Genomic DNA, 16,764 nt, shown 5'->3' with positions numbered 1-16,764 from the left:
TCCTTGTTGTGGCAGAGATCACTTCACGTGGAAGATTGACTAATGTTATCTCCCAGATTACTTTTGATTACCCAAAGGAGTTTGGAGAGGAATCTTCCAGGATTTTTTTTATCACCTCTGCTTTGCCCTGGTTTGCAATCTGGGTTCCCATTTTCTCTGAGCGAGTTTAACTTTGTGTGTGTGTGTGGACTTGTGAGGCATCCTGTCTGCATGAGTTAGAATAGCATGGGCAGTAATATAGTTCATATGTTCACTTCCCAGTTTGCTGAATTTGCAAATTTTAGCCATAATTACAAGCAGAAAGACTATATCAATCAGGTCTGGAAAAAAATCCCAAGTTTTCTGCTGCAAGAGATATGAGTGGGCTTTGGGTTTTTGACAGAATCCCTTTTGCTGTTGATTGTATTCTCTTTAATTCTGGTGTCTCAGTTAAGCTGAAGACCAAACCATTGTGGGTGACTGCTCACCAAGAATGTCATCGCTAGGTTTATAATGCATGCAAATGCTGAAAAAGTAAATTGAACAACTAGCCTCCACTCATTGCTGAGGCTCATACAGGAATAATGGTCATTTGGATTTAGGTGCAGATAACAATTAAATAATTCCTCGGTCATGTGTCTATTCTAGAAGATCCTAAACAACATTTCACTTTAAAATCAATTCCTTCAAAGAAGGAGAGCCATAAAGAAAACTGTAATTGGAAGAGGAATCTGATTGTTATTTTTGTGTGAGAACTCCTTAATTTTGTCTTTATCCAAAGGATTGTGTTTGGAATTTGCAGCTCAGCCACATGGGAAATCAAGTCCCATCATGTCATAGAATGATTATTGCACAGGTGATCCTTCAGCCCATTGCGTCCATGCCAACTGATGTATGTGTGATTAATTTTGAGGCAAAGGTGAATGTTCATTTACTTCTCTTGAAGGATTTCTACTCACTATGGAACATTTACATATCTTGATATTAAAATACTTTTGTATAGTACCTTTTTGTAACTCAGTAAAACCTAGCAAAGCAGTAGTCGTGTATAAATGCTGAGGTTCAACTCAGTGACCCTAGACCTGGATCCAGATATTACCCACATCTGACAATAACTCACTTAATTGTTATGCATAGTCACTGGTAGTGATAAACTTCTCCACTTCTGCAAAACCTGATGCGGCAGTCATTTAGCGAGTTGGATAAATAATGTTAATTGTCAGAGAAAAGTAGCTGCTCAACTCATCATGTTTCCCAGTCTACTGAAACAAATGAGCTTCCAGCCCAAGGCATTTGGAATAAACTCCTCATTACCAAATGTCTTACAAAGTCATTGCTGACCCAAATCAAACCAAGCATTGCTCTCACTTATCAATCAACCCCTGATGTTCCAAAAAAAAATCATATACTTGGAACTTGATCTTCTTTTAACCAATTTAAAAAAACCCTCAAAGGTCTACCTAGAATTTTTGATTCACCCATTTATAAACAGTGCAGGCAATCAATGTCAAGCATGCAGAATTTACATTTTCATGTACTTTGCTTTAAGAAAACTGCACATGTTTCCAAAATATTCGTGTGGAACACTTAAGTTCTCCCATTTATTTGTGGGATGTGCTGGTCAGTGGTATGTCGGTTGTGAATAAAACAGAAAGAGTAAGACCGTGGATTGTAAAACAAAAGGTGTTTGCAATTACCTGAAAAAGAATTAAGATTTTGTTAAAGAAATAATTAAGGTAAAATGTAATCTACTGTGCAATCATTATTGCTAATCTTGATTTAGTTGTGACTAAAAATTGATGCCTCTCTTGATTAAAGTTATTTTTAATAATTGAAGAACACCATGGAAACATCGTGAAATTAAGCTATGTATAAAAATTGAAAATCCCAGTGTGTCCAAGGCTCTAAGTCTGTCTCGTTCCTACTTCATGGTTAAAGAGGGTGAGCGTGTTGGCACAGGATCAAGGTGGCATTAGCAGAGGGTAGAATTAAAAGGTCCATTGGCCTGCCATTTTCTTTTACAGACATTGTTAGAAACCACAACGAACCTCCTGAATCATGACCTCCATTGGTCACTCTGCAACCTTCGTGGAGCAGTTAGTAGGGGACTGAACCCCAAACAGGAGCACTGCAGTGTCTGCTTGCAGCAATACAAGAGGAAACAAGAAGGCACAGAAGAAGTCATTGTGTTCAGGTATGTGCAATATCTTGTTTCTGTTTTTTTACCAACTACATAGATCCTTTTTCTGTTCCACAGCTTTCGATGTTTTTTTTGTTGACCTGGAATTTGTTGGGAGTAGCAAACCACTTGCACTCTCCCTTACTGAAAGAATTTTAATCTACTTGAGTGTATCATCCATCAGCTGCTTGGTCCCTAAAGCTGACACCAACTTGAAAGTTGAGAGGCCCTGCACTGTGCAAGGCATTGTAAGTAACATGTCCTGCCATAGAAATGCTGGACATAACCAGTTAAGCCATGCTCTAGGCATGGTTATTGTCCAGATGTTAAATGTTTGGGAATGTCTTTGACCTTTGCAGACTTTCAAAAGGTTCACTATTTAATATGCAATTAATAAGAACTTAAGAAATAATAAACAAGTGTTGGTCATGTGGCCCCTAATGTCTGTTCTGCAATTCATATGATCGTGGCTGATGTTTTACCTGAACGCTACTTTCCTACACTCATTCTTTAATATCTAAAAATCCATTGAATAGTACAGGCCTTCCCCAGGTTACAGACACCCGGACATGCGAGTGAGCTGCCGTAATATTATTAAATTCAAAAGTCTGACATGACTTAAACAAGTCTTAAATTCAAAAGTCATACATGCATTCCTTAAACGGCAGAACTAGTTTCCTCTCTTTCTTCACTTGTAGTAATTGTTCTTTCTTTTCATCTTATGTGCTTTTGATGATATTCATTGCAATACTGTAGAGGTATGGTTACCATATTGAATGACTGTTTTGTACTTACCAACATGGACAAAATCAAGTTATGAGCGTCTGTAAAAACAGATCCTGCTTGTTACTCGGGGACAGCCTGTAATGATACCATTATTTTTTAATTATTAAAGATTGCTTTAAAAAAAACATTTTAATCCAATAGAATGTTGAAAAATAATCAAATATATTTGTTGAGTTAAATAAGAAAAAATATGAAGCTTACTAGATGCATCTCTCAGCCATTTCTCTGTATTGAAGTGGATGGATTGCTCTGAGGAAGTTCAGCTGGCAGATTTCCCAAGAAAACTGTGGAGAAACAGCAGAAAGCCACTGCACCTCCATCCCTGCTGCACTCCCAGAGCAGAGTTGGAATGAGAGTGAGAAGGATCTCAGATGTTCGATATTGCTGTGTTTGTGCACATTAATATTGGAGTTCTGAACTTCCTGACAGTTATATGAAGAAATGTCAGCAGTTGTATGTCTAACTGCTGGGATGTCTTGGAAGAATCTGGGCCATATTTTTATAATCTACATCCCAGAGTTCTGGGAGATGGCTGTGGAGAAGGTGGATGCTCCAGCTGTCTTCTAAAATTCTAGGTTCCAGAATGTTCTTGCAGATTGGAAGACAGCAAATGTGACCCCATTTCTTAAGAAAGGAGCAAAAAGAGAAAATAGTGAGCTGTTAGCTTGACATCTGCAGTTGGGAAAATGCTGGAACCTATTGGAGAAGTTGTGACATTAAAATTTTTAGAAAATAATAATAGGATTAAGCAGAATAAATATGGGTTGATGGAAGGTTAATGATGTTTACCAAATCTACTGCAGTTCTTTGAAATGTATCTGCAAGAGTAGATGAAGTGGGAATCAGGTGCTTTGGGTTTTCAGAAGGTTTACGGTAAGGTTGGTGAAGATAGGTAGAATACATGGAATTGGCAGGAAGATGGTGTTATGTTAGAATGTCAACTATGATCTTGTTGAATGGTAGAGCAGATTTGAGGAGCTGAAAAGCCTGCTCCTGCTACTTATGTTCTTATTCTCATCCTTCTTGTTCCCTTTGTTTTTTTTAATGGTTTCCTTTCAATGGCTTTTAATTTTGTACCAAAGTTAATGTTAAGTAGCATTAATAAATTCTGTTGTGGTGTGTACCAAGGAAAAGTTCATTGGAATTACATAAAGATTGCAGGAAAACCTGCATAATTTGAGGATTAATAATGAACACCTCTCAAAAGGCAGATGCAAATGAGAAACAAATCAAAGCTGACCTTTTCAAAAGCTTGAGAGTTTTTTCAGTCATAGGAATAGCTTAGTGGTTTATATTTCTTAAGGAGTTATTTTTGTGACAAAGTGTATGGGAAAACTATTTTAATTTCTGGTGGTAGAATTGCTGTGGTCAGTAATATTCTCAGCAAATTACATTGTGATAAGTTTGTAAAGTACTTCAGTAATTTACTTCATCATTAAATGACTCCAGAAGTAGATATTTTAGAAATATTAAATGGAGTGGAAAAACTGATAAAAAAAATATGCTGAAGGAAATATTCTAGACTGTAGTTTGTTAGAAAAACTGGTGAACATGGGAAGATGTGCAATGTCCTTTGTTGCTTTTGTTCTTTGATTTACTGTAAGTGACATTGAGCAGTTTTATATGCTTGCAGTTCATGTGTTTAAATGCACAATGTGACCTTGACACCATATCTCCTGTCCAATTCTCTCCACATCTTTGCTAATCTTTTTTTTTCAGTTAACTGTCTTTATGCCATGGAACAGTGGTGCAAATTGTCTGTGTACCTGGATAGTTAATATTTTGATTTATATAGAGAATCAGTTTTCAATGCTGGGAGAGAGTGGGTCCCAGAGCCATGCTACATTTACTGCTGCAACATCCCACATAAACAAAGCAATATGGATTTCTCAGTGTATTTTGATATAGTTGAAGTCATTTCATTGCATGGTAGGCAATCAACTAAAAAGGTATAAACAAGGTCTTGTGTAATTACAGACCCCTATGTTAACATTCCTTTGTGTTTAGGATGAGTGAGTGAGATACCACTGCTGAAGATAAACATTTAGAAATGCCTGAAAATCCTTGCTTTATATTCAGGAAATGAAGATTTTCTGACCTCACTGGCCAGTTGTTCCATTAACCAGACCGTGGAGGGTGAACCAGGGTTAGGGATGGACAGAGCAAAGGGGCAACGAAGCAAGGAATGATTAACAGTAATTGGCCACATGGTGAAGCAGGGGAGTGCAGCGTGACTGGAAGTGGCTCGCGGAAAGTGAAGAGGTGCAGGGTGTTGCGTCAGTGCACCAGGTGGGGGGAAGCATGAATAGTCTGAGAAGGTAGAACGAAGCGAGAGTGAATTTCGAGAGCACAGAGGTAGCGGCCGGCGGGGGAAAGCACAGAGGCAGCAGGATGATCCGGAGTGGAAATGGCAAACTAGGTGCGGACCCAGCAGGGCGGAGCTCAAGCAGACCTGAAAGGAAGACGGCAGGCTGGAGCTCCAGAAGACATGAAAGGGAGAAGACAGGATGTGGCTTAGGTGGACTTGAAAGGACAAAGGCAGGCTGGGGCTCAAGTGGACATGAAAGGAAGACACAGAATTGAACTCAAGTGGACATTTTTACTTGCAGGCACCATCTAAATTCTCCCAACGAACTTCTCATTGATGCTGAGCAAGTGATACATGGAACACAGGACAGTACATCATAGGAACAGGCCCTTTAGCCCACAATGTCTATGCCAACTACAGTGCCAAAAGAAACTATCCCCTCTGCTTGCACATGATCTAAATGTGTCAATTCCTTTCATGTTCGTGTGCCTGTCTAAATGCCTCTTAAACGTCACTATCATGTCTGCTTCCACCACCAAGCCTGGCAAGCGCGTTCCAGGCACCTACCACTCTGTGTAAACAAAAAAAAACTGCCTCACGCGTCTCCCTCAAAGTTTACCCCTCTCATCTGAAAGCTGTGCACTATAGTATTTGACTCTGGGGAAAAAGAATCTGACTATCACCCCTATCTATGCCTTTGAATGATTTTATAAACTTCTGACAGGTCTCCCTTCAGCTGCCAGTGCTGCAGAGAAAACAATCCAGATCTATCCAGCTTCTCCTTGTAGCTAATACTCTCTAATCCAGGCAGCATCCTGGTGAACCTCCTCTGCACCCTCTCCAAAACCTCCACATGCTTCTTGTAATGGGGTGACCAGAACTGAACACAATACCCCAAATGTGTTCTAACCAAAGTTTTATACAGCTGCAACATGACTTCCTGACTCATACTCAAATGCCTCAACCTTCAGGAAGTAGCAAGGCAAAACAGTTCAAAAGCTGTTTGGCAGTTCCAGGTACATGGCAGGATCATGACTTTTCTTGTGCAAGCTGTCGAAGCACTACTCTGACATCCATCCCTCTTCTGACCATGTGCCTTTACCTCTGTTGCCTTTACCTAATAGTAAAGTAACTGTGGCTTCTACCTACAGTTAAAATTACCTCTGAAAATTTCACGAGGTTCCAATAGACATAACAGCAATAAGGTCCCACTTCAGCACAGCAGATTAAATTTGCAATCTGTGGACTCCCAGTGACTCCAGATTAGGTGTGTAACCTGGTGGTATTTACTTCCCCAGTCTCTGATTTCCTTTGAATGGGTAAGGTTAATCACACCATGTTTTTTGTTGGTAATTGGTTTGTTATTGTCATATGTACCAAGATACAGTGAAAAGTTTTGTTTGCGTGCCATCCAGATAGATAATTCCATACACAAGTATATCAAGGTAGTACAAAAGAAAAGAAAAACAACAGAATGCAGAATATAATGTTACAGTTACGGAGAAAGTGCAGTGCAGGTGGACAAATAAGGTGCAAGGGCCATGGCGAGGTAGATTGAGAGATCAAAAGTTCATCTTCATCATATAAGAGGTCCATTCAAGAGTCTTATCTGTCCTTTAGCCTGGTGGTATGTGTTCTTAAGCTTTTGTCAGATGGGAGGGGGCAGAAGGGAGAATGACCAGGGTGGGATGGGTCCTTGATTATGTTGGCTACTTTCCCTAGGTAGCGGGAAGTGTGGGCAGAGTCAATGAAGGGGAGGCTGGTTTTCGTTATGCAGTGGATTATGTTCACAACTCTGCAATTTCTTGCGGTCTTGGGCAGAGCAGTTGCTATGCCGAACTGTGATACATCTGGATAGGATGCTTTCTATGGTACACCTGTAAAAATTGGTAAGAGTCATCGGGAACATGCAGAATTTCCTGAGCCTTCTGAGGAAGTAGAGGCACTGGTGTGCTTTGATGACCATAGGTCTACGTGGCTAGATCAGTACATATTCTTGGTGATATTTACACCTAGGAACTTGAAGCTCTCAACTATCTCCACCTCAGCACCACTGATACAGCGTGTACTCCGCCCCATTTTTTGAAGTCAGTGACCAGCTCTTTTGTTGACATTGAGGGAAAGGTTGTTGCATTGACACCACGCCACTAGGCTCTCTATCTCCTTCCTGTACTTCATGTTGTTGTTTGAGATCCAGTCTACTGCGGTAGTGTCCTCTGAAAGCTTGTAAATGGAGTTAGAGCAGAATCTGGGCACACATTCGTGAGTATATAAAGAGTCAAGCAAGGGGCTGAGGACGCAGCTTTGCAGGGCTTTGATGTTGAGGATACTCATGGAGAAGGTATTGCTGCCTATCCTTACTGATGGCAGTCTGTTGGCCAGGAAATCAAGGATCACTTTTGAACAGTCTTTTGTCTTCAGAAAAAAAAAATATTTTGGACCTAAATCTTGAGAAAAGCAACAGTTAATGAATCTAGAAAAAACGACCATGAAAGAAATCGACTGGGAAATTAATTGACCAGTCATCATGGAAATAGCAATAATATAGCAGAAGCGAGATGAGTTTCTAATGGCAGCACAGCAGGAGCAGAGGAATATGTTGCACTCTAATTGTACAGGCTATGTTAGCAAAGATATGTTTCATTTCAGTGTAGCACTTGGAGCGAAAGATGAAGGATCATCTGCCTGTGCCAAACCAGTGATTTGTGATAGTAGTTACCTGACAGAAATGATGAGAAGAAAACTGCTATTTTCTGTGACAATTTAAGAATATTGGAAATCTTCCACATGCCAAGTGAAGCGGTAGTTTCAGGATGTATTCCTCTGATATTCCCATTTTTAAAGTAAATGTATGGACGTATATATGTCACTCATAATCTCATAAAAAAAACTTAGATTCATTGAATATAAATTGACAATGCTTGACTGAATGGTTTTATTGAGCAATTGAAAAAATGCAGAAAGCTGTGTGCTGGCTCTCAACGTCACCTTATTGCCAGCCAAGATCAGGGTACTCTGTAAACGTAAGTGCTACTTAGTTTTGTGTCGCAGCAGTACCATAAGTTAAAAGAAATTGGCAATCCAGTACAATTTTCTGACAGTTTCACGCAACAACTTCTAAACGTTTAGAACGTTACATAAGCAGGAAGAGCAGGTGTATGGCATATGGTTCCTCATCCATGTGCTGCTATTCAGTACGATTATGATTGACATTTTACCTCCGCTCCTCTTTTCTCCACTAACTGCATGACCTTGATTACATTAATATCTAATATTCTATTAATACTTAAATGTCTATCAATCTTTGCCTGGAATATACTCAACAATGGAACCTCTTGAGTAGAGAATTTCAAAGATTTTCTACGTTGGAACACATTAGGGTAGATAAATCCCCAGGGCCTGACGGGATCTATGCCAGCAAGGGAGGAGATTGCTGGGGCTCCAACGGAGATTTTTGCATCTCATTCGCCGTGGGTAAGGTACCAGAAGACTGGAAGTTAGCTAATGTTGTCCCCTTCGTCAAAAAGAGCAGTAGGGATAAGCCTGGAAAACTACAGCCAGTGAGCCTTGCGTCAGTATGGAAGTTGTTGGAGAAGATTCTGAAGGACAGTATTTATGTTCACTTGGAAAGGCAGGGACTGATCAGGAAACGTAAGCATGGTTTTGTGCAGGAGAGATCATGCATCATAAATCTGATTGAGTTTTTCGAGAAGGCAACTAAGAAAATAGATGAAGGCAGAGCAGTAGACGTGGTTTACGTGGCCTTCAGTAAGGCTTTTGACAAGGTCCCACAGATTTGGCTGGTGCAGAAGGCTGAGGCACAAGATATCTGAGGTGTGTTGGTTGAACTGGATCCAAAGTTAATTTGGTTACAGGAGGAAGAGGGTAGTGATGGTTTTCTAATTAGAAGTCTGTAACAAATGGTGTACGTCAAGGATCAGTGTTTGTTATATACACATATATGTATAAATAACATGGATGAGAAAGTAAGTGGTTTGATCAGTAAACTTGCAGATGTCACGAGAATTGGTGGAGTCATATGTCACAATAAAGGTTGTTGAAGGATACAGCGGGACGTAGATCGGCTGAAACATTTGCTGGACAGTGGCAGGTGGAACTTAAATGAGACAAGTGTGAGGTAATGCACTCTGGGAAGTCAAATTCTGTTTGGACTATTGGAGTAAATTTCAGGGACCATATGAACATTGATGTTCAGAGAGAGATGTTGGTGTACAAGTCCATAGCTCCCTGAAAGTGGCAACACAGGTAGATTGGATGGATAAGGCAGTAGATGGCATGCTTCCCTTGAATATAAGAGTTGGGATATGATATTGCATCTGTACCAAACATTGATTAAACTGCATTTGAAGCATTGTGTGCCGTTCTGGTGACCACATTACAGGAAGGATGTGGGAGTGATAGGCAGTGCAGAAGAGTTGCACCAGTTTATTGTCTGGAATGGAGGGCTCTACTTGTACGGAGAGATTGAATAGGCTGGGCTTATTCTCACTGGAGTGTCAGAATGAGGTTATTATCACTGACATATGTCTTGAAATTTGTTGTCTTGTAACAGCAGTACAGTGCAAGATTTAAAGACATGAAAATTACTATAAGTTACAAAAATAAATAAATAGTGCAAAAGAGGAATAATGAGGTAGTGTTCATGGGTTCGTGGACCGTTCAGAAATCTGATGGCGGAGAGGAAGAAGCTGTTCTTGAAACATTGAATGTGGGTCTTCAGGCTCCTATACTGTACCTCCTCCCTGATGGTAGTAATGTGAAGAGGGCATGTCCCAGGTGGTGAGGGTCCTTAGTGATGGATGCCGCCTTCTTGAGGCACCGCCTCTTCAAAATGTCCTCAATAGTGGGGAGAGTTGTGTCCATGATGGAGCTGGCTGATTCTACAACCCTTTGCAGCCTCTTTCAATCCTGCACATTGGGCATCCATACCAGGCAGTGATGCAAACAGTCAGAATGCTCTCCACTGTATATCTGTAGAAATTTCCAAGAGTCTTTGGAGACATACCAAACCTCCTCAAACTCCTACTGAAGTAGCCGCTGGCATGCCGCCTTTGTGATTGCATCAACATGTTGGGCCCAAGATAGATCCTGTGAGATGTTGATGCCCAGGAACTTGAAGCTGTTCACCCTTTCCGCCACTGACCTCTTAATGAGGACTGGTGTGTGTTCTCCTGACTTCCCATCCAGAAGTCCACAATCAATTCGGAGGCTGAGGGGTGACCTTATAAACACTTATAAAATTATGAGGGTCATAGATAGGATACATGATCAGTCTTTTTCCCAAAGCATGGGAGTCTGGAATTAGAGGGCACAGTTTAAGGTGAGAGGGGAGAAATTTAAAGGTGATCTGGTGGTAAGTTTCTCTCACAGAGAGTGGTGGTGATCTGGAACTAGCTGCCAGAGGAGGTGATGGAGACAGGTACAATTACAGCTTCTAAAAGGCATTTGGACAGATACTTGCATGGGAAAGGCGTAGAGAAATATGGGCATAATGGAGCCAATGGGATTAGTGTAGATAGACATCATGGTTGACATGAATGAGGTTACCCGAGGGGTGGAGTTCTGTCCTGGATGATCCTACTGTATGGGTGCATATTCAGGAGATAAAGGTTTTCTGACCTCAGTGGCACTTTGTTTGTTAATATTTCTTGAGCATAACTTGCCTCCCTCTGAGATTCAGAGGGGGTTCTCACTAATGGCTTTGGTCAAAATCACCCCTGCTTCAGACATTTTGACTCCCAGGCATCATTTAAATTCTCCAAGCCAACCTCTCACCAAAGCTATGTATGTGTGTGTGTGTGTATGTATATGTATATATATATGTGTATATATGTGTGTGTGTGTATGCATGTGTGTGTGTGTGTATATATATATATATATATATATATATATATATATATATATACACATATATATATATATAAATCTGCAGTCTTTTAGTCCTGAATGGACAAATCCATACTTTACGGTTGTGAGTCCTCGTCCAAAACAGGCGAATCATCATCCCTGCATCTCCTCTGTCAAGTCCTGTAAGAATGAGATCACTTCTCAGCCTTCCAAACTTGACAATATAGGCACAATCAGCTTCACCTCTGTGCACTGGACAAGACCACCAGTGCAGGAATCAATCCAACAAATCACACCACACCCTCCCCCCACCACCCCCCCCCCCCCCCCCATTGCAAGTATATCCTGTCTTAGTCAGGGAGACCAGACTTGCGCACAATACTCAAGATACACACTCACTTGTAAAATTCTAGCAGGATGTCTCTTATCTTGTACTCAAATCCTTTTTGCAATAAAAGGCAATGGACCAACTGTCTTACAAATTGATTGTTGAACCTGTTTGCTACATTTCACTAATTCTTTTACAAGAACACCAGGTCCTTCTGAAAATGAACATGTTTCTATCTCAAAATTTTAAAACATACTCTGCCTTTATATTCCATCTTTCATGCCCTTGACTGTGTGTTTGATCTGTCTGTATACTCCTGGATCCTCTCTGCATCCTCCTCACAGCCCACACTACAATCCAGCTTTGCATCATTATCAAACTTGACGAATTACACTTAATTTCCTCTTCCAAATCATTGATATAGATTGTGAACAGTACCTGCACAACCTCACAAGCCACAGCTAGTTTATTCTGATTCGGTTTCCTCAATTCATGACATTATATTACCTCCAGTGCCCTGCACTCCAATTTTGTTTAATAATCTCTTGTGGAACACGTTATTGATGAACTTCTGGAAGGCTCCATATCTATTCTGTTTGTTACAACTTCAAGAAGTTCCCATGATTTCCCTTTAATAAATTGCTTTTGACCCCGTCCAACCCTATTATTATTTTCTAAGCACCAAGATTGGATTCTGGCATTTACCTTAATGCCATGCTAACCAGTCTGCTGTTCCATTATGTCTCTCTTCCCCTTTCTTAACCGAAGTTCAACATAGCTATATATAATTACACAGAGTATAAATGAAATCTTCTGAGGTAATTTGTTTTATTAGCTCAACTTTGAGTCTCATTTTAATTATGTTTGTCTTTCAAGTTACTTTTTTTCTCAACTCCAGTGTTTGTACTGGGAAGACATTTTTTAACTTTGTGATCTCAGCTGAAGAAGAATTTTGAGTAGGACAATGGAATTCACGTAAGGAAAAAAAAATCAAATATTTGAGCACAAAGTTCCAATTATTTCATTTTCTTTACTGCATGTAGTAAGATTATAATAATAATGATAGATCATATTAATATCATTACAACAATGTTTCTTGCCAAATAAATGCAGCTTTCCATTTTCCCCAAAGGAACAATCAAATGTCAGTACAAATACAAGGTGGGATTTAGCCATTTTTCAGTTTGAAGCAGCAGTATTTGAGAATATCTCATTTGCTCTTGTCTTTTCAAAGTGTTTAATATTCCAGACATTCATCATTCTTCATGAAGTGGTTTCTGACATTTCTAAGTTTGTGGCTAACAGTTTATACCTACCTTTGGCTTGATATGTCATTGTTTTACATGAAATACTTAGTAGAACGTTAGAATAGTAGAAAATTGAATCAAAAAATTATCTGTACACAAGGCTCCAATTTTAAGCATGGACTGAGAGTTGGGGTGAAATTCTTTTACTGAAATACTCTTTTGTCCTTAATTAGTAGTCCTTTAATAATCCAGACTGAAATATCTAAGAAACAAAACTGTCTAGATAGTTAATGGAAGAAAAGGAAATTCTATTTCAATCATATTTTGGTATTTCTTGATTGTTTTTAATTTTGAAAGCCATATATATAAAAGACAAGGCTAGTTAAGGTTAATTTTACTTTGCATAATTTAGAAGCAGTTCTTGTACTTACTGGTGTGTCATGAACCTTCCAATTTCAGATTGGAAGTTAATATTAAGCTGCCTACTACATATTTGATATTCTTCAGCTATTTTCACTGCTTCAGAATTGCATTAATGGATGCATATATGGGCTCCACCTGTTCAAAATGCTCACTGTTGCAAAAATGAGATAAAGACATCAAACAGACAAATCAAAGCTATACTACTTTCATGTTTTCCAAAGTGAATTCTTGGAATGGTGCTGCCAGAAGGCATCCAATATTTAATAATTTTTTTGATCATGGAACCAGCAAAATTAAAGGGAGAGTAGCATGTTTCAAATCTTTGTTTCAGCCAAATGAAACCATGGAGATAATCTTTCTTGCAAACTGCCTGTGGTTTGCAGTTGGATCAGACATTAATCTTTTATAACCCAAACACGAACTGCCTTCCGACCAAGCCGATCACTTCTGACTTTAACAGGAGCAGGCATGCAACTCACCCCAGGAGCCCATTTAAATGTTATTATGAGGCTGCACCACCTACACCTCCTCTTCCTTCCAAGCAGCTCTCTCACTCCATCTCCCTTCCCTCACCTGACCCCTCTCCCCCCCACTCCCCCACATACTCTCATTTGACTATCATTAGCCCTGTTTGACTATCTTCAGTTGCTTTTCTCGATCAGAATTGGAGACGTCTACTAACAATTGCACAATGCACAGTTTCATTCACAGCTCCTTAAGTAAAAGAAGCAGCCCAAACCTGCATGAGCAAGACCTAGATGACATTCAGGCATGGGCTGATCAGTGACAAGGAACATTTACACCACCAAGCAGTGATCCTTTCTAACCAGATAGAACAACAATTGTCGATGTTTCAGGTCAAAAGCCTGCATCAAAACAAAATTAAATTCTGTAGCACATCATTCTGATGTTCTAGTGGATTTCTACCTGTCCGCTGCTTCAGACACAACTCCCTTCATATCCCAATGGAAGAGAAGTTTCACATCCATGGAATTCTGTCGCTGCAGTAGATTTTGAAACTCGTTCTGTACACTAGAGTTTCACTGGAACCCGTGGTGTAGAGCTCCAAGACTTACAAAATGAACTTAACTGATTTATGAGGCTAACTATAGAGATGAGGCCTAGATGTGAGCTTTGAATAACAATACAGGCAATTAACCTCTCCACTTCAATTATCGTGAGCCCCCAGTTTCATTGCTTTACCAAAAATATAACTGAGGTCAGCTAGCCCAATGCAGATCAGGGACTACATTTCTCCACTAAATGATCCAATACCACATCAAAATGGAGACACACATCAAATAGTTTATTTATCTAGTTATCTATGAAGATGTATCTTTTTCATCAATGTTTAGAATTACACAGCATGGAATCAGGCCTTTTGACCCAAATTGTCCATGTCCATCAAGATGCATATCTACGCTAATCCCATTTGCCTGCATTTGGCCCATATCTCTCTAAACCTTTTCTATCCAAGTACCTGTCCAAATAGATTTTAAATGTTGTAATTGTACCTGCCTCTACCACCTCCTCTGGCAGCTCGTTCCATATACCTACCACCTTCTGTGTGAAAATCCTGCCCCTCAGGTCCCCTTTAAATTTTGCCCCCTCAGCTTAAATCTATATCCTCTAGTTTTGGACTCCCCTACCCTGGGAAAAACACTGTGACTATCTACCCTATCAGTGCCCCTCATAATTTTATGTTTATATGTGTAATTTTATATCGGTTTATTTTATTTATCTCTGTAAGGTCACTTTTCAGCCTCGTTCACTCCAGGGCAAACAGTCCCAGCCTATTCATTCTCTCCCTATAACTCAAGCCCTCTTAACTATTTTATACTTTTTTCCCTTGTATATCAGTGGTTTAGAACAGATGGCTTGATGAATACCCACTCCCTCACCCTGCTGTTTACTCCACACATTCTCTGCTGGCAGTTTATAACGCAAATTGAATTGACAACGAAGGCAAGGTAAAGTGATGATGAGTAGCGAGAAATATTTGGAAGTGATAAATATGAGATGTCTGCACTTAACTATATTTTGTGCAGACTTCATGTAATGAAGGAAAAATCCCTAGCTACCTGGACTGCAGTGAGTTCTTATCCTTTTAACTTTATCACAACCAGTTATTCTCCCACCAATGTATCAGAACCACTGGCAGTTCTAGCACTCTGCAAACAAAGGTGTAATAACTGATGCAAATTTTATAGAAACTAAAAGATAATATGAATCAAGGAGAAAACTCCAGCTGGATATGTATCTTCCACAAAAATAAGGTCGTTCAAGGGTACCTCAGCTCCATAACATCATTTTCTGAATTTCTCAGGGCAAGCTTAAGCTCAACCATCTTCAACTGCTTCATAAATAAACTTCTTTCCATCATCGTGCCAGAAAGGAGATGTGTAATTGCCCAATGTTCAGTTTCTTGTTGTAGCTCCTCACAAAATGGGGGAACCTGTGCCTTAATGCAGCAACTTTGCACAACATTAAGGCATAGGCTGATAAATGTCTTCTACTCTACATGAGTGTTAGAGACAATAGACATCAGGACAAAATCCAGCTACCAATGTTAAAGAACATTGCCATCACCAAACCCTTTATCCTTAATGTCATGGGCTCTCCATTGACCAGAAACTTAACTGTAGCTGCAAGAGAATTCAGTAGTTGGTAATCTAACAGTGGATCGTTTCCTTCCTTCCTTCCCAAAGGCTCTCCACCACTTCAATATCAGCTCTCAACCCCACAGCCATCAAAAAAATCGAGGGTAGCAGCTTCTTGGGTACAACCTTCATGGTTCCTCCAAATCACTTGCCATTCTCACTTCGATATGTAGCTTTGTACCTTCATTGTAGCTTTCTCTAAATCCTGAAGCTGCATATTCACCACCACAGAGGGAAGTATTTTCACCTGAAGGTCTGCAGCAGTTAAAGAAGATAATTCATCACCACCTTCTTAAGGTTAATTGAGGTTAGACATTAATGCTGACCTTGACAATGATGCCCTTTATACCATAAATGAGGAAGTACAAACTTCAACAAGCCTCCAGACATTGTTACATCTTGAACGTGACATCCAGAAAGCTGCCAAGTCTTGTTGGCGATTGAAATTGTGTGGTCTTCAGCAATTCCTGAATCCCAACCTAAGTTTGAGCAGACCCTTCATTTCTTTCTATCCTATCATGCAAGGCTTGCCTAGTTGTCTGCCACACTTGTGAGACTTCAATCACACTCTCTGCCTTTGTTTCTACCATTACAGTTTTAAGCTCCCATTTAGGTTGAAGTGGAATTTCATTGTTCGTTAATTCAATTTGTCCATTTTTCTTCGGGTACAGAGAAGGTTTTCACATCTTAGATTGATGGTCCCTTGAATTACAACTGACATCCGTTCTGATGAAGGGTCTTTGATCTGAAACATTAATTCTGCTTCTCTTTCTGCTGATGCCGCCTGACCTACTGAGTGTTTTCTGCATTTTTTGTTTTTATTTTAGTTTTCCAGCATTTGAAAGACATAGCTATTGCCCCAAGCAAGAACTGGGAGCATTTCAGTGCATCTACTTAATCATGTAATTTGTTTCTGTCTTCATACTGTTCTTATCCTTCAAAGCAACACTAAGTATATATGTGATTTTTTTTCATTTACTGAGAAC

The 16,764-nt window shown here is 39.8% G+C and overlaps 1 protein-coding gene across 3 annotated transcripts in view; it reads left to right on the top strand.

The window, feature by feature from the left end:
- The window catches only part of vps8 (VPS8 subunit of CORVET complex), a 458,303-nt gene that overhangs the window by 287,769 nt on the left and 153,770 nt on the right, over window positions 1–16,764 (top strand). For all 3 annotated transcript variants that reach the window (XM_052016763.1, XM_052016780.1, XM_052016773.1), the window contains one exon: window positions 2,004–2,173. In XM_052016763.1, coding sequence (XP_051872723.1) covers window positions 2,004–2,173 — 170 coding nt within the window. The remainder of the gene's footprint in view (window positions 1–2,003; window positions 2,174–16,764) is intronic.

This window comes from Pristis pectinata, chromosome 1, assembly GCF_009764475.1.
Source record: "Pristis pectinata isolate sPriPec2 chromosome 1, sPriPec2.1.pri, whole genome shotgun sequence".
Classification (NCBI taxonomy): domain Eukaryota; kingdom Metazoa; phylum Chordata; class Chondrichthyes; order Rhinopristiformes; family Pristidae; genus Pristis; species Pristis pectinata.
Note: the sequence above shows the minus strand (reverse complement) of the source record. Positions and strands in the feature narration are given on the sequence as shown.